The 27911-nt window shown below is 40.3% G+C and overlaps 1 protein-coding gene across 1 annotated transcript; it reads right to left on the bottom strand.

Annotated features, from left to right (window-relative positions):
• On the bottom strand, positions 1–27911 carry rybpb (RING1 and YY1 binding protein b). Its single transcript, XM_055022955.1, has 5 exons — positions 27757–27911; positions 26953–27078; positions 6503–6808; positions 5706–5804; positions 1–3372 (listed from the first exon to the last, which is right to left on the bottom strand). Exons 1-5 carry the CDS (start codon positions 27780–27782, stop codon positions 3123–3125), a joined length of 807 nt encoding a protein of 268 aa, XP_054878930.1. The 5' UTR covers positions 27783–27911; the 3' UTR covers positions 1–3122.

The following is a 27911-nucleotide window of genomic DNA, read 5'->3' as shown; positions in this document are numbered from 1 at the left end:
TAATCTTTATGACACTTTAATCCAATTTGCATAATAATGTGGAACATGGTGTACATTGGGGGAGGATATTGCTTTGTATTTTGCATACATACAATGGAGAGAAACATGTTGCTTTTGATTTGTGTTGCTAACAGCATCAGTGCTTTATCAGAACCTCACTTAAAATCTTTTTACACACATGAGAGGTATCAATGAGAATCCAGAGGCAACCAGAGGACAGGTTACTTTGACAGTTTTATTTGTGAAAAACTACAAGCAAAATTCATAAATAGACATTTCTATCTGAAACGGAGGAAAAATTATCAGGTTAGCCTAGAAGCGCAAAGTCGTGCACATGCCAGAAAGATGTATTAGTTAACATCATTAGCTAGACAAGGAGCCATGATCTGCTGAAAATGCTGCGTACATTTCCATACCAGGAACATAAGGTGACCATTTCACAAGAAAACAATGACACATCAGCTGGAAGTCAAAAAAAAGGGAAGAAAACAACAAAAAACTGTACTAAACAAAGAATGGGTACTTTTACTGTCCCTAAAAGTTTCTCTCCTTTTCCTTAAACCAAGCAATAACTTTAAAAGTATTGTACAAGACATTGTTACAGGAAGAAAAATTAGTTTTGTATAATACACTTAATTGGAAGTTCACGTTTAAGGTTATACAGTAAATAAAACAAGCATTCTATATTTGGGTCTCTGAACAAACAAAGCTAAAATATGTAACCATCTTTACACAGTAAATTAAGGTTACTGGTTGCACACAAGAACAGAACTGCTTGCGCGGGAGAGGAAAAAAACCTGGAAAACTAAAAACAGAAAAAAGGACCTCAGCTTAGTTACTCATAGTGTTTGCCTTTGCACCTTTTTAAAATTCTATTTACAAGCAATAATTCATATACCCAGCAAAATGGTCATCTGCTAATTTAACAATGAATGCCGTGAGTACTCCATTGTTGTGAATGTGGTTACAGCTGAGGCAGGTGAGAGAAAGCAGCTTTTCCAGACCTTATCGGTTCAGATTGTGTTTAATTCTCCCTCCTTCTCAGCCTCATTTTTACAGTTCCATTTCTGCTCAACACTGATTCTGACTGCAATAAAGCACAAAACTGTAGCTGTAGCTTCAATGCAAGGGTGGTTAAAAAAAAAGTTAAATCCTGGACTTGTTGGAACAAGATTCTTTAGTGAGAATCTGCAGAGCAGATTTCATCCTCCCCTCTACGGTTCCTGGGAGTTTCTATTGCTCTGTTGGTGACCTGTAGGGGGAGCTACGTGTTGCTGCACTGCGTGAAGCTAGCTTCATACTTAACGCGTTAACCTGGGCGAGACGGTTTACTGTCAACGCGTTGGCCTCGCTCGCGCGTGTTGTGGTTGTGAGCCTCTGAATCTTCGTTCACACAAACTAGAGTTCTGGACGGTTCCGGTCCCACCACACTGGCGTTTACGTAAAGCCTCCATGAAGGCTCATTTTAGGTGAATACAGCTGCGATGTGCGCGTCAACTATAAACGCAGTACCAAAAGGCTCGTCTCGCGCGCGCTCAACACAAACTTTCAAAAGCTTTCAGTCAAGAACGAAGCTTTTGTTTTTTTCTTATTCCACTAAGGCAAAAGTCTCGAGTACAGCAGCCCGTTCCTCCCTCTGCTCCCACTCAGGGTTAGCCACACAGAGACACCGAGTGTACAATAAGAACACCATTTACATGGATTATATTAGTCTTTATTTAAATTGTTATTCATCTCACACATTAGATAATTGCATTTCAAATTGTTATTCATCTGTTTATGTATCATGTCATTATGAAATTCCTTTGGTCCTTCAATAAATAAAACTAAGATATCATATACACATTTATTCTTTATACAATTTCTTACAGATTAAAGGAAATTATGTTGGTCTATTCTCAGCTAAGGTGTAAAGTTCTTTAAAATCCTTATATTAAGCCTCGTTGCGATAAAATTTTATTCGCATTCCAATAAGTACTGTCATGTTTTTTGCCTTCAGTGACAGGAGTCTTAAATTAATACACATAAAAAGACAAGTCAATTGAATTGTCAAATTTGAATTTTTTTTCCACTTTTGTAGCATGCACTTTCCGTGTGAAGAAGATGAAGATCCAAACATTGTCTTCGGGACCACAACAACAAAAATAATTAAAATGATAAATTTTTGACACCATTAGGTCTCCTTTTACAGTGTGACTTGGTTTCACCAAGAACTGCATCCTTCAGTCAAAGAAACCAGGAAGCGTGGCCACTCCAAACTCTGTCCTTCAGCCACGAAACTCAACGTGTGAAGCATGGAATGCAGAAAATATCAACAGCTTTTAGTGTTTTACACAACAGCCTACACTGTACAGTGAGAGGACAGAAGGTATTGTACAATCTGCGAGAGCATACTAAATGGGAGTCAAGCCGGTTAGAGAATAAAAAAAATATATATCGCAGAGGTTTCCACAGTGGAGAAACATGGAGGACAGTTTGATTCAAAAGCACTTTCTCACATTAAGGAAAAAATGGGGACTCCCAGATCTGTAGAATCACTTCACAGTGTATCTAGCACCTGTGTGTGTGTGTAATCCTAACATTTTTAATGTAGTGAAAACACTGATCAACCAGCAGAGCTACGCAGCAAAAGCCTGAATGTAAAAATCAGAAAATATCAAAGCATATAGGTGCAACAGGTAATAAATAAGGGTAATAATAGTTATTCAAATGGTGGTGGTTATTGTGCCCAGCGGAGATTTCTTCTTTACAAAAACAGAACAAACAAAAAAAAAAAGACTTGGCCTCACATCCACGTACAAATATAAAACAATACAGACAAGTATTTGGATGCTACCAGAAGGAGGGGAGTGGGGTTAATCCCTGCAGCCAGGATGACACAGGTAAGTTTGTTTCCCCTTAAAAGGCGCCACACACCATCTCTCATCCAGCCGGCTCCGCTCAGCATCCAGGGGGAAATCATGGAATGGAGGGCAGGGCAGCAATGGGAAATGGTGACAACTCCCTCTTCACTCCCCCACCTTCAAAGGGATCCATAGTGTCCAGATGTATGGGCGAAGACTCCAGGGGGAGTGAAGCACTGGGAGGCAATGGGGATACACAAAAAATAGAGAAGCAGGCGCTCAGAATGACTCGTCGTGCCCCACAGACAGGTCCCCTTTGGGGGTGGAGGCACGCGACGAGCCCTTGTCCATGCTTTCGGAGCCAGAGCTCTGATGCTGCTGTTCAGAGCCTGCACTGGACGTGATGGTGGATGAAGATGTGGATGAGGAGCGAGTCTTCTCCTTAAAGTCCGTTATGATCACCGTCACGTTGCCTACGGTGATGGCCAGCTGCTGGGCAGTGCTCCGATCAATGTTCTTCAGCTTGGGCCTGACGGCGCACACAAACAGAAACACTTTATAAAAAAATACATTTACAGTCTCACAGAGGGAAAAAACATAAGACTGATGAGCAGAATTAGACCGCCAGTCCTGATCTGTCATCTTTTAGATTGTGCCGACAACAGATGCAACAACCTGATAGTAATATCTGTATCAGTCCTGATATTTTAAAAAAAATCTAGATTTGGTATTGGTTACAATGTGCCCAACTCATAAGAACAGACCTGTTGAGTCTAATTCTATGCACTGTGCTCTGAACGATGTCATGCTTTATTATTTATTTTACATTACATACAAAATTCATAATTGCACTTTCTGAACCATTACATACTCCTAATTGGACTGACTGAACAAATTTAAGTTGTGTTGGTTTTACATGTTTGACCAAGCTTGCGAAGCCATTGGTGGATTTTGTACTGGTGCAGTAATCAAATAAATTTGGACTTTCTTTTTAAAACAAGAAACATTTTCAGTCAATTCAACACTGTTTTTCATCAGTATCATAGCCACATTGGCTGATTCTAAATCTCAGATATTGGTATCAGATGTGAAAAAAAGTATATTGGTGCATCCCTAGTGATAACACTCTTCAGTGGGGAAGTTGAAAAAGAGTTAGTTGGCTATTCTTCCAATCACTGAGGAGGCATCCTGACCAGATGCCTGAGCCACCTCCTCTGGCTCCTCTCGATGTGAAGGAGCAGCGGCTCTACTCTGAGTCACTCCCGGATGACTTATCTTCTCACCCCATCTCTAAGGGAGAGCCCAGCCACTCTATGGAGAAAACCCATTTCGGCCGCTTGTATCTAGTGACCTCCTTCTTTCGGTCATTTCCCAAAGCTCATGACCATAGAAGAGGGTGGGAACATAGATCGACTGGTAAATCGAGAGCTTCGCTTTTTGGCTCAGCTCTCTCGTCACCACGACGGACCGGTACAGCGCCCGCTTCACGGGAGACGCTGCGCCAATCCGTCTGTCGATCTCCCTCTCCCTTCTTCCCTCATTCATGAACAAGATCCCGAGATACTTGAACTCCTCCACTTGTGTTACGGTACATGATCTTTCTGCTCAAATGAAATGCTTAAACAAAACAGTTATCACTGGACTTTCTGTAAGGAGGCTCGTCTCCTGAAAGTTAATTATAACTTTAGTACGAAACTGTGCAGTGTGAATATTAAGCACTTTCAAACACTTCATCCAAAAATCAAGAAATTTCCAAAGCTTTAAAACACTTTTCTTAAACTCAAAAAATTTCAAGGATTTCAAGCACCAATGCAAATCCTATAGGTCTGTATTTTATGAACTCTGAACTAAATGCATCTTTCTGACCGGGAGCTGTTGAAGACTTGTGGACCGGACGCTTTGGAGCGTCTGGTTCAGAGGCGCATTGCAAACTTGGAATAAAGAAAAACAAAGAGTGTTCAATGTTGTGTTAATCCATTTATAGTCTAAACAGAGGAGCCGGCAGTTTATCTTGAGGAAATAAATAAAGGTGCAGAAGTTAATAAGAATGCAACATGTGCAGTGTGCTGCAAAACCAATGCTGCAAAGAAATAAACTTAACTCATCCAGGGGATTTAGCAAATGGAGCTAACCACAAGGAGACCGGCGCTCAGGAGGAGCACGGCAGACGTAACATCTGTCCATTTCGGGAAAGTGAAACCATGCAAAAAAATTGTTAAATTCTTCTAAAAGTCCAAGCCTGGATCGTACACAGGATAACTGATCAGTTTGGATCAGACAGAACCAACTGTCTGATGAACCAGCGCAGATTTTTCTGCAGGTGTGAAACAGGAGGAATTTGTGAGGCGTTGTCCGTTCAGACCCCAGCAGGTAAAATGTTGGTAATTTATTTTGAGTCGTTTAATTTCAGTTATTGGAGCCACAGTCAGTGGTTTTTGTCACTATGGAGAAAAAGTTCAACTAGGTGAATATGAACTAAAATCACATAAAAATCCAGCTGAATAGCTTAATGTTAATATGATTATAATTTGAAAGGTAAAAATAGAACATTGGCAAATTTCTAAATGTTTTCGGTCAAAATGAAAGTACAAAAATGTCTAGTGTGACCTCTGGGTCTGTTGATTCTCTGGTCTCATGGATTGTGAGGGTGCTTATCAGCATCATGCAGGTGGTTACTAGATTACTGAACTCACTGGGTGACACATGAAGAGTCAGAACAAGTGCATGAAAAACAGAGTGGGTGTTTAGTATAAGAGATCAACTGTGAATCACTTCACGTTTGCACACCTCTTTACTGGATGAGTTTCATTAACCAAAAGTGCAGTGAGTTGTGGGCTGAGCCATAGAAGGCTTACTGCTCACCTGGAAATGTGAGAGTTCTTGTTGGACTTTGTTGCCGATTTCCCAGACTGTATGCTCTGTTTGTCACTCGGAGAACTCTGATTGTTGTCCGATTTGGGTCTGTGGGGAAAAAAACCATGAGGTGAGGAGTTATGGAAAACTGCCATCCACAAGTAAAGTTTATGTGTAGTCTAGTTCAGCAAAAAAAAAGGGAGCTCAAAGTGTTTTACATCATACAAAAATCATACTGTCACCAATTATGAAATAAGCAATAAACATTACATTTTGTCAAATGTCATCATCCAAATCATCAAGCAAATACACAAATATCTTTAGCAATGTTCCAGTTATTACTAAACAGTTGAGTTTTAAGTATAGAGTTAAAGGAACTCAGTGTTTTGGTTGTTTTTAAGTTTTCTGGAAGTTTGTTTCAGATTTGCAGGCAAAGAAGCTGAATTCTGCTTGTTTGGTTCTGCAAAGCAGACCAGAATCAGAAGGCCAGAGTGTTCTGAAAATTGATACAACAGATCTTTAATGTATTTTGGTGCTAAGCCGTTCAGTGATTTATAAACTTACAACCGTATTTTAAAGTCTATTCTCTGAGCTCCAGGGAGCCAGTGGCAGGACTTTAGAACTGGGGTGGATGTGCTCTGTCTGTTGAGATAATCAATGCGAGAGAAGATGTACACCTGAATGTTTTTCTCTAATGCATGGACAATAATTTCAGTTTTGTTTCTGTTCAGCTGAAGAAAGTTATGACTCATAGACAAATTGATTATGCCCAAGTGACAACCCGGCATACTAACTCTGATACTGACTTGGTCTTTTTGCTGCTGGGCTTCTTTGTGACAGCTGGGGTGATGTCCTTCTCCCTATCAGGTTTGTCTTTGACAGGCTGCTCTATCTCGCTCTTGTCCTTCTCTGTGATGTCCCCCTCTGGTGCAACGCTTTCAGGGCGCTCTCCCTCGGGGAGTCCTTCCCCACCGGCCCGCTCTCCTTCGCTGTGAGGACGCTCCTTGTCTGTGCGCTCGCTTCTCTCTCTCCGGTCCTTCTTGGGCGGGGGAGGCATGGTGTATTGCTGAGCTGCCTGCTGAGCGACCAGCTGGGAGTTTATCCGGGGTTTCCTGTGGAGAAAATCCGAGGCACAAACATGGATTACAATCGTAGTGGAACTGTAAGCTGACCCTGGTCATGCAGCAACATGGTCACACTGCAGCAGACAGGGGTGAACAAACACAGTTATCTAGTCCTAGCTAGTAGAATTGCTTATTAGCATTGCACCTCTGTTTTGAAGGCAATCTCATTAACTCAGGCCCGTAATAAAACAAATGCACGGGATCACAAGGTGGAAAGTTGGCACAATGTCGCAAATATTCTCTAATCTGATTACTGCGGGGCTGGCCCTGTTTGTCACAGACTGAGAATTAGTCGGTCATGGTGTTTGCTTTCTAGCAACCACAGAGCACTCCTAAACTCTAATCACACTACTCTGTTGACGCATTTAGAATGTCCACACATAGGAACTATGAGCTCTCCCTCATTCTGCTCAGCAAAAATCAATTGGGAAGTACAACATCTTGCAAAATTGTTTGTACCATTTTCGGTATATTTAGGGTGATAGTGGTAGGAGATCCCCCTGCAATCAGTGGATCGATCTCTGGTTCAATTCCTGGTCCGCCTACTTCACCCACCTTGCCTGCTGGTGTGGGTCAGAAGGGCTAAAGGCACAAAAAACTGGAGCCTCACTTCTATCAGCCTGCCCTGGGGCTACTGGATTATAGATACAGCTGGAGAGCAACTGTAGCTACAATCCAGTAGCTTGTCATCAACGGTATGTGAATGAGCCCTTTCAGATTTCAAATGGAGATATAAAAGGGTTTATAAATAAAATTCATTATTATTATTCTACTTGGACTTTATGTTATAAATCAACTCAAAGTAGTTTATAATTGTGAATTAGAAGGAAAATGATGCATGGTTTTCAAAATTGTCAAAATTGTTTAAAAACTAAAAATTCGACAAGCGTTTGTTTTCAGATCAAATTTGTCAGTTCTTCACAGAAACATTTTGGGCACCAATTGCAGTTTTTTAGCTGATCACCAAACTTTAAAAAGTCCAACCTGCCAATGCCAATTTTGGCCGATACCATTTCTTTTTGTCTGATTAGTCGCCAAATACAGCCACAACGTTGGTGAGTTGCTAACGAGGGAAATATTGTTATCCACCGACATGCATCCTGTGGGCTGGTCTGTAAGTCATCCATCTCTTGTCACAGAGCAAAAATGGACAGTGGCTGATTTTCAGACCTTTCCTGGGTTAGATACTATTGCTGATTTTATATATAGATATATCTCTATATATTGTTAAGAATTAAAAAGAGGAACAACCTGATTTAGCTCGTTAACTTATTCCTCCTGTCCTAGATTTCTGCGTCTGTATACATGTGGAGGGAGAAAAACCAATCATACAACGTGAGATTTCAGATATCCAGAGCTTTATCCAAAAGTGAATACAAATACATACAGAATAACAGACCACCATTTACACCCAGGTCATCATGAAGTCAACACCCAATGACAAAAAAGAATATTACCTGATTCAAAAATGCATTTTTGGGAACCACTCACTCAGCACCAAGCGATTCGAACTACTGCTGTGAAACAAACCATTTTATGAGAATGTGTATTCTCCTCATTTGAATATATGCATTAGGAGGTGTGGTCTTTTCCTTTGTGTGGGCTGTCTTAAATGTTCATTTTATTACCTCTGAGACCCACTGAAACACCCAGCTCTTCTCCTACCAGCCTCCTTCTTAGATGATCTGATTTATGGCGTGTGTCTGGAACGTTATCTCTGCCTCAAAATGCTTCAACAAGTAACCAGTTGGTGTTTTTAATCAAGCTTGCACAAAAAATGTAATGCTAAATAATGACTATAAGTTTGGATCTAAGAAGTAACTAATTCAAAACATGCTTAAAGAAATATAGTTAATTCTAATATAGATAAAATTATTTATAAAAAGTTTTAAGATCCTAGTGAACTTTTGAACCATGCTAAGGAATTTGTTAATTGCCTGGCAGACAGACTCCCTGTCTAAAGAGATTTAAGGAGTCTAGGCCTGTCTTTTCTGTAGAATCCTCCCTAAGAATTTATATAAGTTCAGAGAGTCAGCAGTTGTTTTAGTTTGGATCTTTATCTAAATTTATATGAACATAGAGTGTACTTTAACTTGATATGTTATATTTCATATGTATCAAAACTATCCTGTGCAGTATTGTGCTAATTTAAAATGTTATTTCAACAATATATAGATATATATAGAGATATATCTAGAGATGAAAATGTGGATCTGTTGGAATGCTACTACTCAATTAACCCTAGTCAGAGAGGTTACATGCAAAGACTGGGGAAGGAATGGTTACTTCGACATCCCCAGTCAACACTAAGTGCTAAACAACTAGTAGCTCAGTGATCCATCCGCAAACGGCAACTGCTATCACAACTTGAGATTGACGAGATACAACACAAATGCTACGGCAAAAGGGAGGAACCTGGATGTCAGAACTGTGGGGTTCCGCAAAAGGGAGGAACCTGGATGTCAGAACTGTGGGGAACTGTGGGACAGAACTACAAGTCCCCACCCAGTGAGGGGATACACGGCCCCAATGAGCGAAACAGAGCTGAACGAGACAGCTGCTGACCTGAGAGAGAGAATCATGACCCGAATGACAACCAGACCTCCAATTACAACGGCTGAGTGACGTACCATCAGAAAGTCTCATTGAAAATGTGAATGCAGCATTGAGAACGATCCCTACCAACACCATAACAGAAACCAATGAGCTGATCTACAACTCAGCATCAGTGATCCTTGAGATACTTGGCTATAAGAGCAACCATGAGACCCAATACCCACCATGGAAAAGACGGTTAGAGGCTAAAATCAAGGTAACAAGGAGGGAAGTGAGCCAACTGTCAGAGCTCCACAAGGGTACAATGAAAAGACTAGTACCCAGAAAGTACAGGCAGATGCCCATACCTGAAGCACTTGAAAGTGCTAAACAGAGGCTCCAAGCCTTGGCCAGCCGCCTAAAGAGATACACAAGGGAGAATGAATCCAGAAGGATTAACCGGCTCTTCTCCACTCAACAAGCTAAGGTGTACTCTCAATGGCAGGGTAATAACAGAGCAGACCCACCAAGGCTGGAGACGGATCAATATTGGAAAGGCATATGGGAAAGGGAGGCGTCCCACAACAGCTTTGCACAGTGGCTGATCTCTCTACAAGAGGACCACAGCAACCTCCCTAAACAAGCCCCGGTAACCATCACTGTGACAGTGACAGTACCAAGAAAGAGTCTCAGGTATGAAAAACTGGACAGCACCAGGGCCTGACATGATCCATGCCTACTGGCTAAAGAAACTCACTGCTCTCCATGAGCGACTGACAGCCCAAACGAACCAGCTGCTACAAAGTGGGACTCACCCTGAATGGTTAACTGAAGGATGGACAATCCTAATCCAGAAGGATCCATCAAAGGGTCCAGTCCCACCCAACTACCAACCAATAACCTGCCTCTCCACAACCTGGAAGCTCATGTCAGGCATCATAGCGGCCAAGATAAGCAAACACATGGATACACACATGAGCACGGCACAGAAGGGTATCAGTGTAAATAGCAGAGGAGCCAAACACCAACTCCTCGTAGACCGCACAGTTGCCCGAGACTGCAAAACCCGACACACCAACCTGTGCCTGGCTTGGATTGATTACAAGAAAGCCTATGACTCAATGCCGCATACTTGGATCATTGAATGCCTAGAGATGTATAACATCAACAGGATTCTGAGAGCCTTCATTACAAACTCGATGAGGCTGTGGAAAACCACCCTTAAAGCCAACTGCAAACCACTTGCACAAGTGTTCATCAAATGTGGCATATACCAAGGAGATGCTCTGTCCCCTCTACTGTTTCTGCATAGGCCTGAACCCCCTCAGCCAAATTATCAACAAGACTGGCTACGGATACCGACTCAAAAATGGGGCCAACATCAGTCACCTTCTATACATGGATGACATCAAGCTGTATGCCAAGAGTGAGCGAGACATAGACTCACTGATCCACACCACCAGGATCTACAGCACGGACATTGGGATGTCATTCGGACTAGAGAAGTGTGGTCGGCTGATCACAAAGAGGGGGAAGGTCATCCGCACAGAAGGAGTCTCACTCCCACAAGGAACGATAGCAGACATAGAGGACAGCTACAAGTACCTAGGTATGCCACAAGCAAATGGCAACCTCGATGAGGCCACAAGGAAAGGAGCCACAGCTAAATACCTCCAACGAATAAGGCAAGTCCTGAGAAGCCAGCTCAATGGCAAGAACAAAATCTGTGCGATAAACAGCTATGCCCTGCCAGTAATCAGATACCCTGCTGGAATAATTAGCTGGCCAAAGGAGGAGATAAAAGCCACAGATATTAAGACTAGAAAGCTACTAACCATGCATGGAGGGTTCCATCCCAAATCCAGCACCCTGAGACTGTACACGAGCCGCAAGGAAGGAGGCAGAGGACTAGTGAGTGTGAGAACCACTGTCCTGGACGAAACAACTAAAATCCATAAATACATCAGGGACAAAGCCTCAACAGACAATGTGCTCAGTGAATGTCTCAGACAACAGGGAACGGAGGTTGAGGTGCCAGAGATAACATCATGGGAAGACAAACCCCTACATGGGATGTACCACCAGCAAATAACCCAAGAGGCTGATATCAGTAAATCCTATCAATGGCTGGAAAAAGCTGGACTCAAGGACAGCAGAGAGGCCCTCATCCTGGCAGCCCAGGAACAGGCCCTAAACACCAGAGCAATAGAGGCCCAGATCTACCACACCAGACAAGACCCAAGGTGTAGGTTGTGCAAGGAGGCCCCTGAGACAGTCCAGCACATCACAGCAGGGTGCAAGATACTGGCAGGAAAGCGTACATGGAATGACATAACCAAGTGGCAGGCATAGTGTACAGAAACATCTGTGCAGAATATGGACTGGAAACCCCGAGATCAAAGTGGGAAACACCCCCAAAGGTGATGGAGAACACCAGAGCTAAGATCCTGTGGGACTTCCAGATCTAGACAGACAAAATGGTAATGGCGAACCAACCAGACATTGTCGTAGTGGATAAACAACAGAGGAAAGCTGTTGTGGTAGATGTAGCAATACCAAGTGATTGCAACATCAGAAAAAAGGAGAAACTGGAGAAATACCAGGGCCTCAGGGAGGAACTGGAGAGGGCCTGGAAGGTGAAGACCACAGTGGTGCATGTGGTCATCGGGGCCCTCGGGGCAGTAACCCCCAAACTGGATCAATGGCTACAACAGATCCCAGGAACAACATCAGACATCTCAGTCCAGAAATGTGCAGCAGTCCTTGGCACAGCCAAGATACTGCGCAGACAAGACCCAAAGTGTAGGTTGTGCAAGGAGGCCCCTGAGACAGTCCAGCACAAGCCACCTCAAGCTCCGAGGCCTCTGGTAGAGGACCCGAGCTCAGAGGATAAGAACCACCCTCGTTGGGTGAGAAGGGAATTTTTTTTAGATATATATATATATATATATATAGATCTCTCTCTCTCTCTCTCTCTCTCTCTCTCTCTCTCTCTCTCTCTCTCTCTCTCTCTCTATCTATGCTACGGTAGGAAAATCTAAAGAGATAGAACACTGAAAGACCTAAACGTGTATTTGTTTCCTCAGATATCTGACTACATGTGATCTAGACCTTAGTTATCATCCAACACATCATGTTTTGCATGCAAGCCATAAAATTTCATTTTGGTCTTATTTGGTAAGATAATCACTGAGTATGAACACTTCTGCACTATTCCAGACATCTGGGCTTAGACACACTCATATACACACACCTGCAACATAATGGACACCAGCTGGCAACATCTGTGGAGACCCCTCAAGGGAGAGAAGAGGCTGACTGCACAGCCCAAACTGCAGCCAGCAACTAGGAACCCATGGAGAGAAGGGAACCACTACTGTGTTCCGGCATCAAACCAACACCTGGGGGCTGCTGAAGTAGCTAGCCTCTTATCGGGAGAATCAAATGTATACCAAACCCTTTCAATTCTAGCTTAGACACACATGCTAGCTGTGAAAAGATGAAAGAAGCTAGAAAATCAGCAAGTATTTTTTCCATATCCCAGAGTCCTTGCTCTTTTCATCTCCAGTTTACTTGCAAACCTGCAGTCAAATGAAGAGAGAAATAAAGAGTTGAAGAAACTTGTCTGATTTGAGCACCACTCCAGATAAACAAGAGCTGCTGCTCATTTATATTAGAACTTGACGTTTTGTTTTAAGTTGCTTTCTGCTGAGAGTGCCTTTCATACAGCTGTGCAAGTGGTTAGCCTCAGTGTTTCGATTTGATGACAGTCTGGTTACTCAATTCTGCTCTCAAAACATTCTCAGGTTCTTTCACTAACTGACTCGCTCCACTCTGCACATCTCTCTGTTTCTCGGAGGAGGACTTTGATCCTCTGCATTTGTTTAGAAATTTCTCAGTGCGTTTCTTGGAAAACCCTCCCCAAGAGCTGATACATACTCGAGAAGAACCTCCTTAGAGAGGAGGAGGGGACACATGGCTCATCAGAAGGCGATCGATTACGGTACAATAAAGCATCATGTTGTAGCATTTGTACTACACACTAAACAATAATGCGAGCTGCAGTGAGTACTGATGAGTGTTTGGCAGTTGATCCATCAGATGCAGAACCCTGGGTTTTTTCTACCTGTTGCTCTGTGTGAAACCTCCATGGTAGGGATTAAGAGCGTGGGAGTGAAATATTCTTCTATAGTCATTATTCCCATCAAATAATGATCAGAATCATTATTGTCATCATTATGAAAATAACCACAATCGCAATTTGTTAACAAATTATTACAGTCTTTTTAGTAGCTTGTTGAACTGCCTTCCACCTAAGGATTCTAAAAAAGTGCCCTTATTAAATACCTAATGATTACAGACTTTAACCACCTCACAAAATATGTATAAGTCTCTTGAACGTCTCAAACTTTTTTTTGCCACATTTCTACCACAAAACTTCCATATAGTCTCATTTTATGTTATAGACCAGCACAATGTAACAAATAATTGTGAAAAGATGAAAGAAAATGACATTATATCCCACATTTTCTCCCTTCAACAAATTGCATTTGTACATGGATTTCCTTTATGTAAAATTAAAGTAGCATCGATCGATCGGCCACTGATTATAATCAGCCGATTTCCGTGAAAAAGCGTACGATCGGTGATCGCCGATCACCAAAACCCATCACATTTATCTCACTTCGCAGCCTGCGTGTGCAGCTTATCTCCTCTTTCTTTCACACTGCACAGCAACAAATCCTGTTGTGTGAAACTATAACATTCGGAGAGTGAATGGGGACGCTTGCGTGTTGTGGTGGAAAAATTACCTTGGGGGTGAAGCACGTCAAAAGACGTCAACGTAACGAGTCTAATATGGTATTTTAAAAACAAACACTTGCAGGAACCTCGATATAGGTTCAATGCAGGAAAAAAGGACAGCCAGAGAAGCCAGATAGAACAACTACAACACTCACCAAGATTAGCATCATCATCAGAAAGCTAAACAAATAACCCGAAAAATAATTCAAGTCTTCGAGCTGGCGGTGTAAGACGCTGGTTCTGCTCTGGCTCTTGAACTGCCGCTATGCGCTACTGGTAGTAATATTTCACAGACGTAGCGCCGCTCATCCTCCATCGGACAGTGAACACTCACACCGAACACCTTTACATGCTGCACCCTAACACGCTGCTTAAAGGTATAGCATATAACTTTAAAAGAAAAAAGATCTTAGATATGCATTAAAATATGTCTATTATGTCCAAATTAGGTGAATTCATATATTTTTTCCATTTTGCAAGATGACATATTTATTCCTAAAGTAAAAAATTAACAGCCATTCCAGGCGATGGGCAAGGATGGGTGTTCGGCCTCAGATTCAGCAGCAAAAAACCCAATGGGAGCATCCCTCAATTATAGGGATCAGAGTTTAGTTGGAGAACATTAGTGAACATATAAAACAATAAACATTTCACAATGTAGCACACATCAGAGAGAAGGTTCTAGAGGTTTTTAAACGATTCATGATAAGCTCTGGAGGAGCTGCAGCTTCCACAGCTCAGTTTGTGGATAACTGCAACATCTGCAGCAATTAAGAATCTGCAGGTATTAAGAATGTGGCAACAAGTAAAAAGGTTGTAAGGAAGCCATAATAAGTACCATTTGCCTCAAGCCATATTGGGAAAACAGCAACCACGAGACAGACGGAGCTCTGGTTAAACATGATCAGAACTTTATGCAAAGCACTAAAACAGGAGAAAAACTAACTCACTCTCTCATTGGGTGCCTTCCAAAAATCTGCAGAGTAACTTGTGCGGCAGTAGTTTCATGTTTAGCCATCATGCCTCATAACTGCTTAAAAATAAAAAACAAAAGCATGGAATGAAGGGAAAAAAATTTACCACAGCTGGAGAGGAAACTGTGGACAAAACAAGAAAGTTACACCACCAGTTTGGAAGCATTTCAGATATCAAAAAAAAAAAAAAAAAAAAAAAAAAAAAAAATCAATCCATCAATTATCAATAAACTGCTACAAAACCCTTTTGTCATGATATATTGTTCAGTCATATTATGTAGCCCTAATAAAACACATTATCAAAATGCAAAAAGCTTAATGATACAAATACGTATTCAAGGCACATTAAACCATACTCAAGTGACTCATGATATTTAGCCAGACCCCTTTCAAGGTCTTATTTTGAATTGAACTGAAAATACATCTAAATATCAAAGTTTGCATTATAAGCTATTAAGAAAAGCTTTCAGAGGTTACTAGAGCAAAACGTTCCAACACCATGGATCTCGAGAGAAAAATATGTTTCTCAAAAGAAAAACAAACAAAAAAACCCAGACAGCTGTGAATATGTGTATGTCAGCCCACAGGAGCAGCAATAACTGTCTGGCAGAAGGAGTGGTTAGTTAAAGAGGCTGTGTGTAATTGAGTGATTGATAACCAGAAGCCAAGTCAGAGCTTTAGATTTGTGTCAGCAGGAGGGGTGCATGGTGCAGGGATTCGTTGTTTGCCGTCCTGTGATTCAGAGCCAAGTCAACCACAAGTTGCATCTCCCATGGAACAAATTGCATTTCCATGATAAAGCCACCAACTGACCACAGCTAATGACTTGGCACAGTACTGGCCTGAGAGTCATGGCCACATGCTTGAGCATCCTGCCCTGTGTGTGTTCCACTTTATCTTTATTAAGCTGTGGTGCTCTCGACTTTAAAATAGTCCTAGCTAATATATAAATAACTCAATGTATAGCAAAGCATGTGCCAATTAGATTACAGGTTAACTGAAACTGTGAAAAACATCAGAGAAAGCAAATAGGAGCCATCTAAAGAGCACAAGAAGAGCTGAAAATGATACAGCAGCACAAGTGAACCCCAGGTGCAGAAATTGTTTCAACCTCCTACAGCTGCCAAAATATTGCTGGAGAATGTATGCGTCTATGTGCGTGTGTGTGTAGAATCATTTCCCATTGAGGGCTACAGTATATTAGCTCTACCTTTGCAAAACAATAGAGCAATGATTGACAACTCTTCCAAAGTTCACTCCATCTAGAGGGGTGAGAGGAGTGGGGGAGTCTCCCTCGGCAGGGTGCCCCTGAAATGACTACCATCATGCTGATGGTAGTCATTTCAGGGTGTCAGTTTGATCATGCATCAAACTGACACCCGTGTTTAGCACCCCGCTCCGTGTCTGGGCTGTGACTGAGACAGACGCTCATCCGTTCAGCTGCACGGCTTCGGGGAGAAGAGCTCAAGCTGCTGTTTCAGAGCTAGAATCCAAAACAATGAGCTCAAGTACGGAGGCACATTTGTCTCATTATTATTCAAACAAAAACTTGTTTCAATACAGAAAATAAATAGTGATCGAAATAATTGTAAGGAAATATTTTTTGTAATGACACAAATTTACCTTCATATCATTAAGGTGTTATGGAGACACATTAACTGAGGTAATTTTAGTATTAGTCAATCATCTAAAAAACTATTTAGATTTTTTTCTTTAATTGTGTTAAAATGGTTAAAATTGTCATGAGCTCGTGGAATGAGAAATTTATTGTGAAGGGATATTTGTTATTATCATTCAAGTCAAACAAAGTCAAATTCCAATCAAAAAAATAAATTGTGATCAAAACATCTCAAATCAAAAAGAGAGCATCAAAAGCAAAAAAAATGAGAATTCCAAACAAAGATTTCTGTTAAAAATAAATTTGTTTTCCCAGTATCAAAAGACAAAACCTTTTGCTGAAAAATAAAATATTCCATTACAAAACTTTAAATTAGTTTTTGTCTGATTGTAAATGGATGTAAACTTGTCTCATTATTACAAAAAATATTTCATTTCAATTCAAAACATTTTGATATTTTTTAAAAATTGGAATTAGGTTCAGTTTGATTGAATAATAATGATAAATGTTCCTCCATACTCAAGTGTTTTGTGGAGAAATGCAGTTAAGATGTGAGAGTGAGTGATGAAGAGTGTGATATAAAGGGAGCGTAAGAGGCAAAGGAAAGCCCTCTTTTATTTCAAGTGCTGTATGGAGGACGAGTAATTATTTCCTGCTGGGCTGAATGAATGCAGCCGCAGACTGCGGAGCAAAGGGAGTGGGAGACAATGTTCTCTACACCAAGAACAGCCCGGGAAGCATTGGAAAAAAATCTTCTTATCCAGATTCTGGAAATGGGCACAAAAAGAAGATGTGAGAAGAAAAATTATAATAAAAAAAACCCCACTTGTCTGGAAAAACCAGCACATCCATCTGCATACATCTAAAGGAATCCGCTTTGTGCCAGTCAAAGACAACGCAGCCTCAGCCTGGAGTGCATGTCTCTACTATCTAACAATGCCGCAGGGTTTCAGTTTGATTGCAGCAGTTTGCTGTGACGCTCTGGCAACCCTCTAGATGACTATTAACATGCATTCATCTGTGTCAACACTTGCTTTACGCCTTGGTCCATATGTAGAAACACATGTTGCCTTCCCCTCCAACAGCGAGAAAGATCATGGGAGCCGAGCCCAGAGTTGCCCATCTCTGTTCAGATATGAAGCTGATCATTTTTGTTTTAGGAGCTTAACATTTTAAATGGTAACTATATTTATGTAAAACAAAAAAAAAATACATAGCTAATTATTTAAAAACATCTAGTGAACTAATAAAACATTCAAAAGTGAAAGACTGAATATTTATTTGATAATATATGTTAACTGATCTGTATAGGCATGAGCCTTTAAAAAAAAAAAAAAAAAATATATATATATATATATATATATATATATATATATATATATTATAATAACCAATAAATTAGACCCCAGTTCATTAATTTTTGGAGATTGACAGTTAAATACCTACATGTGAAACTGATCTTATCTATTGCCGCAAAGCCATTGTCATTGTCCCTTTTATTTCCCATGAGAGAATCGCTATATTTAGCAACTTTTCAGACAAAAATAAATAAATAATAATAATAAATCTGTATTCCCAAAATTGGAAACAGTAATTGAAAAGGCTGAACTGTTGATCAGTGCAACATATACATCATCAACAATCCAAAACTCAAATTTAGCAATGAAAGCACCAAACCCTACAAACTGTGATGTTGCCCACTAATAAACTATTTCTTTAGTTTCATTTCTACATCTGAATTTATCACAACTTTATTAATAAAAGAAAATGTCAATAAGCGTCATATGAATGTATCGCTGTGGGGCATCAGTTGTCAGAGAGGTCACAGCACGGAGCATTGCCAGTTCCAACCATGTATGGGGAAGGTGAGCGAGTCCCAGGGAGCCCGGCTGAGAACAGCACCTAAAGAGCTGCCCCGGGCTATAAGCTCTTTTCAATCATTCAACTTGCCCAGAGGCATTAGACACTGCTCCCTTCATCTGCCCCTTGCAGGCTGGATTAATATTTCTGTCACTTCTCAACCTCGTTCCCTAAACGTTTAACAAGAAGTGAGAAATATTACTGATATAATGGTAGCTACTAAATTATTTAGCTGTTTTGAGAAAATTAGATCACAATAGGAAAGCAAACTAATTTGACCTGTTCAATCAGTGGTCCCTGTTGGGTATTAACTATGACTTTACACTTAATTTAAAACAAATAATTCCTGTGTGGTTTTCCTTCTTGCTTACTAACCTCAACTTTATGTATTTACTGATCAACTTTAAAATGACAAACTAGAAAAGGGGAAGATGGGAGAGTAAGGCACATTTACTGAACACACCAGATAGAGCAAATATATTTGAGCAGATAAGGTCTTTGAAAAATATGCCAGCTTTTATGCTATTACTGTAAGAGCTGTTCAACATGCTGGTTGCTAGGATCATTATCTGTACTTCACCGGAGGAGAGACTGAGGCAGACTGATTGATTTCAGAGTGATGTCTGGATAATCAGTGATGAAGCAAACATTTGACTTCCATAGGTAGACCGGTCCGCATCGCTCGTCTACATGTTTGCACACTTAGTTTTCATTCACCATTTCTCTCATTAACTCTACTGTCCCACATATTCCTACTCTTCACTCCATCCTGCTGCTTGGTTCACATGATCTGTAAAAGAGGCAACTGCACTGTTTTATTTTGCTCTACAGTCATACTACCATTTGTTCAATAAAAATGCTTTTGGAATTTGTTTAAAAAACAAAACCAAACAAACAGCCGTTTAAACAAGAATGCTTCCTGGAAACGTCGCTATTTTCAGATATTGATTAGGGAAAAGTTCCAAATCCACTGAGACAAGTAGGGTCAGCTGTAGTTGTCTGATGTCTGGCCCAAAATATGGCGCAGTGATTTTTTTAAAATAAAAATTTTCTAGAGATTTTTTGCTATAAAAATACAATCTTGTATCAGTCTGAACAACTTTTCTTTGTAGTTATTTCATGACAGTAAATATTCTTTCTCATATTAGATAAATAAAAAACATAAAAAGTTAAAGTAACCAACATAGCAGCTAAAACACAGCTTCTCAAAACAGGGGTATTTGAGCAATTGCATACAGGTTGGATATAATTATATACATAGCACACTGCAAGTTCCAACAAATCAAAAATCAAACAACTCCTCTGACAAGTGTAAGTCCTTAAATCCTCTCAAAAACACATTGTTTTGTTTTTCTAATACATACTATTCTTCCTAGTGGCAAATTAGATGACATCTGCTTTAACTACAGCATTAGGTCTGTTGAAAAATTTCCAAGCCAAGGTGATAAATGTTTTTGCAGATAAGCTTATGCCTATAAAAGTACGTTCTAATTTGCCAAAGTTAGGTGCAGTGATTCTAGCATGATTTTGAAGGTTCATGCGCTTTTGACCGCTAGCTTCCACCACATACTAAACAGTAAGGAGTACCCAATGAAAGAATATAGCTCATGTAACATTTAGCCATGTTGCATGATATTGTTTCCATCTGGAAATTTCATGCATGCCGACAACACTTGAGGGCAAAAAGACAATTCCTTTACTCCATCCATAGACACAGTGATGCTGTAAAACACTTCTGTTACCAAATGAAGCCTGGAGATGTAGAAATTATTAATTTAGTGCATTGCTCCACAGAAAATGGAAAAAAAAACCTTGTAAGAACTCAAAACTTTTTCTTTCTTCCTCATTCTGAAAGCATTACGCTACACACAGTCAGTTGCAACAGCAACTGAGGGACAACAGCTCCAGAGTTTGTGTGTTAAAAAACACACAAATATTCCCCACACAAAGAACAGAACATTCAGTCTGCTATATTTTCAGGGTTTACCTTTATCTATCTAATATTATTACTAATAATATCACTTAAGTGATAGACTGACCACAGTGGTGGTTGATTCGCTAATTTAAACACCTGCTCTACTGGTGATCTGTTAGAGAGTTGGTGAGTGGCTTTTTTCCTTTTTAACTGATCCACCAAATTCCACAGCAGAGCCACAGATTAAGATTATCAAAGTCAAGCTAACATAATTGACCTACTTATGTTTCTCATTAAGGCTGTAAAATTCCACAAGTGATTCGAGTAACTTTATTAAAATTCCTCAAGGTAAATTAATCTGCCTCGAAGTTTCGTTAAGTTACGTCTCATTATATAGTGCACTGTGTCGGGTGATTATTTGAGTTCCACAGCACTCTCACTTCCACCTCTGAGTTGTTGACAAAAGTTGAATGTTAGCAGGATAAGGTCCAATTTTCAAGTTCAGTCTGGGAGGATTTTATTGAGGGATGATAATGCCTGATTTTTATTTTTCGGGGGACCAATGGCCATCCTTAAAATGGCTGGTGCAAAGCCTTGAGTACGACAGCCTGTTTCCTTTCGCAACTGGTGCCTTTATCAGAATGAATGGTGGGGAAGAGGACTGCATTTGTATTTATACAGGTGAGCAAATAGACTGAACATGAAGGCGGCTGCACTGTAGTGAATTCTTAATGTAAGTGTATCTTTATGGACGAACCAGAAAACAAATTTCAGATCATCCCGGCCTTAATAAACGTCTTGGCGGTACGTAGCTGGTAGACGTGTTTCTACGTGTGACGAATGAAGGTGTGAAATCCCGTCGCTGACATAAACACAACAGCTATAAATGGCCGGGCAAATTGAGAGTTCATCTATTAGATTGCCTGAAGCTAAATACATAGACTTAAAAGCTGTTTCATATTAAATTGAATATAATTTCAGATTTTTGTATCACTTTACTTTAGATTAACTTAGAAAGTGAGCTAAAACTGTTACAGGTTAGTTTTATAAACTACAGAAAATTAATTGTTATGGATGCTCAACTATGAAAAATTGGGACTGATTTTGATATTCAATAGTAAGACTGCTTTTATGTTAGATTTTCCAATATTTTCATCCATCCATTTTCTTCCCCTTATTCGGGGTCAGGTCGCGGGGTTAGCAGCTGCAGAAGGGAGGCCCACACTTCCCTCTCTCCGGCTACTTCTTCCAGCTCCTCCGGGGGAATGTAGTCCCTCCAGCTTGTCAAAATTTTTTGATCCGACTACTCAATGAATCGTTAGAATAATTGATGATATATTAGTTTACAACAGCCCAATTGTTTTATTAAAACTATTTACTGACCTGTGAAATGTGATACTTTCTACCTTATATCAAGCTGTAATGTTAACTATTAGTATTAAATCACTGCATCCCTTTTTCTTTGATATATCACACATAAATTTAAGATTTAGTGCGATATGTTGACAATTACAACCAACAGTAGTCATCACCAGTGTTGCAACGTATTCATATGTTTCGTATTAGAAGTTACATTAACTGAACAAATTAAGTAACACAACAAAGCAAAATTCTGTCTGCAATCGTTTGTTATTTGTCGGTGCATGTGCACAATAAACGCAACAGCTGGCCATTAACAGCTGTGCGCTTTCACACCTGTGGAGTACTTCACACCTCTGTGGGGGGTGTTACAAAGAAGTTCTACTTTGACACCTGATTTCAAAAATTGACAGCGCCAGAGACTCCAGTCACTAGTGTCCTGTAAACAAGCGTCTGGATTGCAACAAAATTATGGTTTACCTGAAGATGTGAGGAGAAACCTGAATCCATTAACTGAAATGCTGGCTACTCCTGGCTACTAAATGCATCAAAAAGGATTCCTTGGTAGCACTGAACCTAACTGTAGATCTTTGCCTCTCATCTGGAGCATTTGACATGCCAAACCTATTCTGGTTCCCAATGGCTAGTTTGTGGTGTAAATACAAAAAAGCCATCCAGTCTGTTGATGATGTCCTCTGTTTTAGCTCCCCTGGGGAACTCTTGGTTGAGTGAACACTGCATCTCTTCTTCTCACTTTAACCTAACGCCTCTCCCTGTTCCCATCACTTTCCTGCTTTCCTTCTTTTGTTTTCATCCAACAGTCTTCAACCCACATTTGAAAACACTCCCCATTCTCTTTCTTGTCCTCATGTGTCTTCCTCTGTGCTTTATGAAGACTCCCCCCTTTCCCTTCTCTGCCTGTCACACTTATTCGCTCGTCTTTCTCATTGTTTTGTCAGATCGCCAAATTGGCTATTGTATTTAATCACTCACACACAGTCAAATCCTATGAAGTAATTAGGAACGTTTAAAGCTAGCAATTAGCACGTAAAGATTAAGCCAACCCGGACTTCAGCACAGATGCTGATGATGCTGGATTTTTTTCATCCATATTAATCTTGGGGGCTGCCGTCTGCAAAGGCGGTGTGGTGTAGAGACCTGCATTTAGAAATTGAGTGCCGGCGTGTTACTCTTATGCAATTCCATTATCCCAGACAATTTGCCATAATGTGACAGTGGTGGAATCCACAGATTATTAGAATGAGTCTAATCCATCATTGGAAAAGACGGACAAACCTGCACACACACAGTATGTGTTCATACTTTAGCTATTCAGCCTGTACTCATCCTTATTCCTTCCGTATAAAGCATGATGGTGCTGAGAGAAGCAAATGAAAGGAAATAATCCTTACATTATAAAGAATGTGGAAGAATAGAGAAAGTTAAGGCAATCTACTTATGTCTACCATCTGGATCAATGAGATTTAATATCCAGGTAACATATCCAGGTAGCTCTCTTGTTTTGAATTTAAGCTACTAATTAATAAAGTCTCATTCATACATAGATGCAACAAAGCTTCAAGGTATATAAGGTAATAACTTCTCAATTCACATCCCTGCCTTCACCTACTACTGCCAAGACAAGTATTGTGATTTGAGCTTCAAAGTGCAACTTCTCTCTGCTAATCATCATATAGCCCTGTCATCATCATCATCGAACCCCATGCTGGTGTTTTAATAACTCTAGTGAATGGGAAGAGATGGAAATATTCACCTGAAAATGAATGTAACCAAAAAGACAGCTTGGTAAACTCAGGATTACAGAGTGTGATCGCCGATGACTGCAGCCTGTTGTAGCGAATACTGGTCAGCAAGAGATGGAGGTGAATGAATTATTATGCCTTTCATGGTAAGACATAAATCAATTAACTATGTGACAAATCATTTCCATGTGGACAACAGCTGTTAAAGAGATGCTGTTTTAATCCAGAAAATTTGCACTTTTATTTATTTTTTACAAAAGTACTATCCTCCACTTTTGCCTGTTTTCCCTGTCTAAGCTAAACATTTTTTTTTCTTTTTAATACAATTTTGATTACAGATGCTTCAGTGCCCATTTTAATATTGTTTCATTTATTTATTTTGACTTTTTAAAATGTTGTCTAGTTCCATGTTGTTAAATCTTCAGAAATTAGGGTGAACTGATAAATCCCAATGCAAGTTCTTATTTTTGGGAGATCTGTGATCGACTAATACTAGCATATGAAGTCGATCCTATCCACCTCAATAAAGATCTGAAAATCAACCACTGTTCTGCTGTGAGAGAGATATGACTGACAGACCCACACACCAGGTCATGTCCCCACATTTGCTGTCAACAATAGTTACTTTCTTGCTGTATTTGACAACGTTTAAAACCAAATAATTAGCATAGGTCAAAATTGTAATCGACAGGCCAGGTTTTTAAAGGTCAGTAATCGGTGATTGGCCAGAAAACTAATATCATTGCAGCCACAGAAGAAATTCAAGTTTGTTTTTGTTTTTTTTACCTTTGAGAGAGCAATCTTGTATTAATAAACCATTATTATTATTATTATTATTATTATTATTATTATTATATTAATTGAAAATGGTCTCAGAACAATATTAATTGTTAGAGCAATAACTTCTTGGAAATTGTGCCCGTCCAGTCATTGAAACTGGGCACACTTCAGCAACAACTCTCGTTTTTAATCCTTTTGGTTCCCTCCTACCAGGACACAAAAGACCACTCTTCATTTTAACATCATGTGCAACTGACAGAAAAACTAGCAAGAAAACTTCCTAAAATTCTGGTTCTGTTGGTCACAATTAAGCCTGTCACAATAAGCAACATATCAGTTAATCGCATGATAAATTTCCATCTGCAAGACTTTTTGGTTTTCTCTTTCTCCAATCAATCTGGTTCAACCAGCCTTCCCTCTTCCCCAAGGACGATTTTGTTTACAGAGACTTAATAGTTAATTTTATTTGTTGTTTCGATTATTTATTTTGGATGTTTGAAATATCTTACAGATGTTACAATGTTCATTAGAATTTAAAGTTCATTCAACTCTTGCATAATTGCGCAACTACCATAAAATTATTTGAAAAAGGTCTCAAAGCAGCAATGGAATCATTTATCACAGTGACATTTGGGACAATTTATTGTCCAGCAAATGTTTTTATTATAACAGTCATTTTTCTGATAACGTGAAACTAGCAAACACTTGTGACTTAATACATGAATTTATACTCGGATAAAAATGGTGGTCAAAATATCCACAGAGCCTTAAAATGTGAAGCATTTAGCTAAGAGCATCTTGTTTAGTCTGAACACATCAAATGGAGAAGAAAAGCTGGCTAATTAGTTCTTAGAAAAAGAGGCAGCCCTACTATGACACAGCCATATTAATCAAAGGTTAACACTTCGGATCAAACAGGAGTTTGTGAAAAGCGCTGCAGTGACGTCAAGTGCTCCCCTGTTCCCCAGAAAACAAGAGAAATAGCCCAGTGCCAAAACACAGCGACCGAGATATGCAAGCTTCCTGCTTTTCTGCGAGTGTGCTCAGCCAGCGTTGAACTCCATCAACTGCGTTCACCATGTAGCAGTAACGTGGGTCGCTCTCCTGTTTTGTGTAATGTCAGTCAAGCCACTTATTGTAAAAACCACAGCTAAAAAAGAAAAGGTTAGAGAAGAGGGACTTGTGAACTAAACCACACATGACTCATCTATCTCTATCAACATGCAACTGGTAATGTGAGTGAGCTGAGGCACAGGCGTCTCATCACCAGAAAACATTCCCCAGAGCAGGAGTAGGTGTTGCCATACGCAAGAAGCAAAAGGGAACCCCGTTGCGACACACCTGTGTTTTTGAAGCTCAGTTTCCCATGAGAGAAAGCGTTTTGTGCTGACATTGCAAAGTCCTACTATGCATCAGGTTCAGGGGGGAAAACGCCTGGCACCTTTAAGCTGAGTTAAGAATGGAGATAAAGCGTTGACTGAGTGTAATTCTGGGAATTAGACAGGTTTCTCAGTGAAAAAGAAACTATGAGGGGATAAAAGTAAGAAAAATCCTAGCAAAACAAGCAGTTCAAAACTTATTGGCATTCAAAATGAGAGGTCTGGTTCTGTAATTTCTGTTGTGATATCATAAAAGAGAAATTTTATTTTTATAGTTGTATGTGTCTTTGTACAGAAATGTGGTGCAGTTTCAACTTGTTTTTAAATGTGCTATACAAGTAAACTAATATTTATTACCTCAACCTTTTCTTGAACCTTTGAACCTTCATCGCACTAAATACTCCCTAAATCAAAATGTCCAACTTGGTAATGAAGAAAAATCTCCAGACAAATCCACCAGCATGGCTGCCATTCAGCTCAAACTGACAGCTGCAGAAAAAAAAAACTAAATATAAATTTTCAACAACTTCAAACTCAAATATCTCATACACACAATTGTGTGAAACTTCTTTCAGTGAGCCTATTGCACACAGTTTGACAGCAGTACAAGCAATAATAGCAAAAAGGTAATAAGCTTGACCTTTTGGCCAAAAACAGGAACCCAGCTGTTCTGGAAACCATTACAAGATCAAAGTATAGCTAAATTACTCTTTTGTACTTCCATCAAAGTAATAAATCACACTTGCTGCACCTTTATAATAACCTCCTGTAATCCTACAGGTACCTGTAATGTTTCACACCATGACGATAAGTACAGCCTTCACCACTGTATTCATCCAGCTATTATGAAGTATGGAGGATCATACTCAGCTGTAAAAACAATCCAATCCATTCAGCCTACCTAGACGGATGCATCACGAGGTTTCCCTCGCCTTCAAAAATCAAAAAACATGATCCGAACAACGGCCACGATCAACAAGTATCCGCTCATAGATAGAAACAGGCAGTCGATCAAAGTTATCATTCCAATGAAGTGCGATGCAAAGCAGCAGCAGCAGCTGCTACAAGGAGAGTAGGAGGAGGAGAGAGAAAGAGACACTCAGACAGAACATAAGAGGTAGAGACGAAGAGGGGAGACTACGTTACCTTGTGGATGTGCCCTTCCTCACATCGCAGATGCTGCATTTGAAAGCCTCGGCGGTGTTCTTGAAGGTGCACACGCTACAGTCCCAGTAGCCGTCGTCCGCTGTCTGTTTGGCTTGTCTTTTTGGCCTTATAAAAAAGGAGAATAATAATAATAATTAAATAAATAAAAAAAAACAGAAAAGAAAATATTAAGGATCGTGTTGGGTTAACAAATGCCACCAACACATTTCATTAATTAACAACAGAACAGAAGAAGACTGTGACACACGGGGAGCCCGCTGCTCTGTATCTGAGCTGCTCAAAACGGGCACAAATGTACAGCGGTGTTGTCATTATCACCCCGGGTTCGAGTTCCGGCCATGGAGAGCTTCTTTGGGTTATACGTATCCACACAAAAACGGGCGACTATCCACAGCGTCCAACTGTATCGTCAGCTAGGCTAACAGTGGGGCTGAGAAGCGCTGCTAAATAAAAAAAATTCGGTACCGAAGCTTAGTGGGTCGGCACGCGAAACCGATCCCAAACAAAGCCAATTTCGACATTGACCCTCCAAAAGGCTTCGTCGAAACAGAGTAGCGTTACATGGAATGTCCGGCGTCTCCTCGTAAAAATTTCTCTTTGTCTGTTAAGTGACTGGCTCGCAGGGAACGAGAAGCCGCCATAGTGACTGCACTATTCTAGCTAGCTGTGGCATACCCAACTGAAAAGGGGGAGAAACGATCTCTGCGTGAGAGAAACGCATCCAAATCTCGATCCCAGAAAGCACAAACTCGGTCATATAAGGATTGAGGGTGGTCACATTACCTGGTAGGGCTCTTTTTGTCGCCCATGGTGACGAATAATCCTCGAAAATGAGAAGAAAGGGGGGCCTTCCTTTAATTGTCAGTGAGTGAAGTAGAATCCAGATAGAGCCGCTGCTGAAGCTGTTGGCAGACAGGCTCCACTCAGAGCTGGCTCGA

This window comes from Poeciliopsis prolifica, unplaced genomic scaffold, assembly GCF_027474105.1.
Source record: "Poeciliopsis prolifica strain line A6 unplaced genomic scaffold, Auburn_PproV2 SCAFFOLD093, whole genome shotgun sequence".
Taxonomy (NCBI): Eukaryota; Metazoa; Chordata; class Actinopteri; order Cyprinodontiformes; family Poeciliidae; genus Poeciliopsis; species Poeciliopsis prolifica.
Note: the sequence above shows the minus strand (reverse complement) of the source record. Positions and strands in the feature narration are given on the sequence as shown.